This window comes from Cyprinodon variegatus, unplaced genomic scaffold, assembly GCF_000732505.1.
Source record: "Cyprinodon variegatus isolate N-32 unplaced genomic scaffold, C_variegatus-1.0 Scaffold284, whole genome shotgun sequence".
Lineage (NCBI taxonomy): Eukaryota > Metazoa > Chordata > Actinopteri > Cyprinodontiformes > Cyprinodontidae > Cyprinodon > Cyprinodon variegatus.
The window spans coordinates 235718-238279 of record NW_015150737.1 but is presented as its reverse complement, the minus strand read 5'-3'; the positions used below and the strand labels follow the sequence as shown (position 1 = coordinate 238279).

The window sequence follows — 2562 nt, the reverse complement described above, 5'->3', positions numbered from 1 at the left end:
ATTACATTCGAGTCAATGAGTCGATGCAATCAACTGGTTTTCCTTGGACAGAAAACTTTGAATCAATCTGGCTGGATAATCTGGTGACTGTAAAGTATCTTGAGATGACGTGTTGTGAATTGGCGCTATAGAAATAAACTGAATTGAATTGATTTGGTGGCAACATGAGAAAAATATAAAAGTTCACAATTAGATGATGTAGAAGAAGTTTCCCACCGTGGACGGAAGCAGCTGTATGAGAACGAGCGTGAGGAGGGATGAGGATCGAATTCAGCTGAGGCTGGATGGAGAGCTCTGCACAAAACAAAGGATTTCCTGTTAAGTTCAGATACTAAAATGATCGGCGTGCTAGGACAAAATGACATCAGAACAGAAGATTTAAACAGTTCAGCAGCGTTTGCACGTACCTGTGGTGCTGAAGTTGAACAGCATCGGTAGCTCTCGTCCGCTGGGCAGCCGCGTGTTCGGCTGGCGGAGCTCGTCGAAGAAGGCGTGAGAGCAGGCCTCTAACGGGGAGAGGCGTGACGCAGGCGTGTACTCCAGCAGCCGGGAGCAGAGAGCGATGGCCTCCGGGGGAGTGCGCGGTTTAAACACCTGCGGAGGAAGAGCACCTTTAAATCAGCAGGTTGTCTCTATAACCATTGTAGAGGTTTGATCTTGGCGAGACCGCAAGGAAAGTGCCATTTATTACGCTGATATTCTCCGAACCAAAGTTACCTTTTCCACTGTGAACGTCCATGTAATTGAAATAAATCTACTCCACAACGTCTTGAAGATGAAAACTGAAGTTTAGTGTTCTTCTTAAAGCTTACAAAACGTACATGAATTAACAAAAATATCCTATGATGAAAATAAAAGGGTTTAAAGTGTCATAAAGTTGAAGAGCAACTGTTCGCTTCCACGGTTCCTTGCAATGAGGAAGCCGGCTCGTCTGTCCTTAAAGCGACGGTACACATTTTTTAATCCAAAATCTAAGTAACCTTATAAACATGAATTCTTATTCTTTTAACTTTGTACATAAAATATTTATCATTTTTATCATGAAATATATCCATCTATTAAATTAGAAATTCAAATTAAATTGTTATCTGTCCTTTTAAGCATTTTTAAGAATTTAAACTAAAAGTTCACTTTGGCCGCTACAACCATGAAATTCAGTTTTACACATTTACACAAAAATAATTACTCAAAGGTAAAGATTACTTGGCAACAAACACAAGGAGCTAACCCCGTGCAAACCGAGTATAAGGAAGAATGAAAAGCATCAAGAAACCGATAAAATACGGGAAAATGCTCCTAAAGACATGATCGCTCTCCTGAGCGAGCAGCAGATGCAGAATCTTTAGGCCAAACTTCATTAAAGGTCTAAAGGCAGGAGAAATTACAACTTTAACAGTGATGAGATTTAAAAAAGAATGCTTCCTGATTAATTGGGGAGGTGATGAGGACTACAGCACCAAAAACTACGATTCCAGGAAACATCATAAAATATTCTATTAATAAATCCATTTTTTTAAATCCATATTTTGCAGCAGGAGGATTTACCTTTAGATCAAGAGGAAAACTAAACAACATTTAGATTTGTACAATTTGTGTGGCTTTAATTAGATATCCATTGCTTGGGATTAATAGTACAATTTGATTAATTTTATCCTCCTATAGAGAAACGTTTTCCAGAATTAATGGCTTAAATAAAACACCAAAATTTATGGTGTATCCCAAATAGAGATATTCTCTTGTTTTTTGACAAATGCAACATTGATGACTGAGTTTGATGCAGAAACAAAGAATCTAACTTGTCAACACTAGTTGCTAACACATGTGACAGAGCTCCAGCAGCAATATTCCAGCTGTTGGAAGATAATAACTGCTTTAAAACGCAAAGGAAAAGCAGATTAAAGGTTCAAAGTCATGTTTTTTATGCCTTAAAAAAAAAAGACCAAGCATCCGTCCTGATAAAGTTTAGTCATTTTTTAGCCTAAATCAGATTCCAGCACCGGGTGAATTGAGCAGACGTAAACAGACGTGGCGCCATCTGCTGGCGACACAGCTTCACAGCCTTCAGACTTTATTCCATTTCGGTTTTATCCATTTTGAAATCAAATGTTTTAGCATTTTTCTACACTGGATCTTGGGCTTTGCAGGGAGGAGCAAACTTACTTTCCCCCATCACTTCCTGTTTACCCTCTGGATAGTTGCACAACATCATGCCTATGTCATTCAAAAATATAAATAAAAGGGCTTTATTTATTTATTTGTATTTAGAAAAATAAATAATATGCAGACAGGAAGTGAACCACTGGTGTAAACCAAACCAAAAAGTTAAAGTTAAGAGAGAATCCACTGTTGTTGTTTTTAAAGTATCAAGACGTTTCGCTTCCTATCTAGGAAGCTTTCTTAATTCAAAATGTCTGGATTAGCGTTGAGTTCCAGGCTTTATAGCGTAGCCTTGTAATGGCTCAGAAAAAACGCACATTGAAGCTGGAAAACAAGCTCCACCCCTTAATAATGGGAGTCGCTGAGGCTGTTATTAGCCTGCTAGCTAGTGTAACTAGTGTAAAC

General features: G+C 38.4%; 1 protein-coding gene across 1 annotated transcript in view; it reads right to left on the bottom strand.

The window, feature by feature from the left end:
- Positions 1-2562, bottom strand: part of LOC107090180 (glycogen synthase kinase-3 beta-like) — a 30318-nt gene that overhangs the window by 5373 nt on the left and 22383 nt on the right. Inside the window, exons 9-10 of the mRNA XM_015383423.1 lie at positions 408-594; positions 217-294 (exon numbers count right to left, since the gene is read on the bottom strand). Of these exons, the coding sequence (XP_015238909.1) occupies positions 217-294; positions 408-594 (265 nt within the window). The remainder of the gene's footprint in view (positions 1-216; positions 295-407; positions 595-2562) is intronic.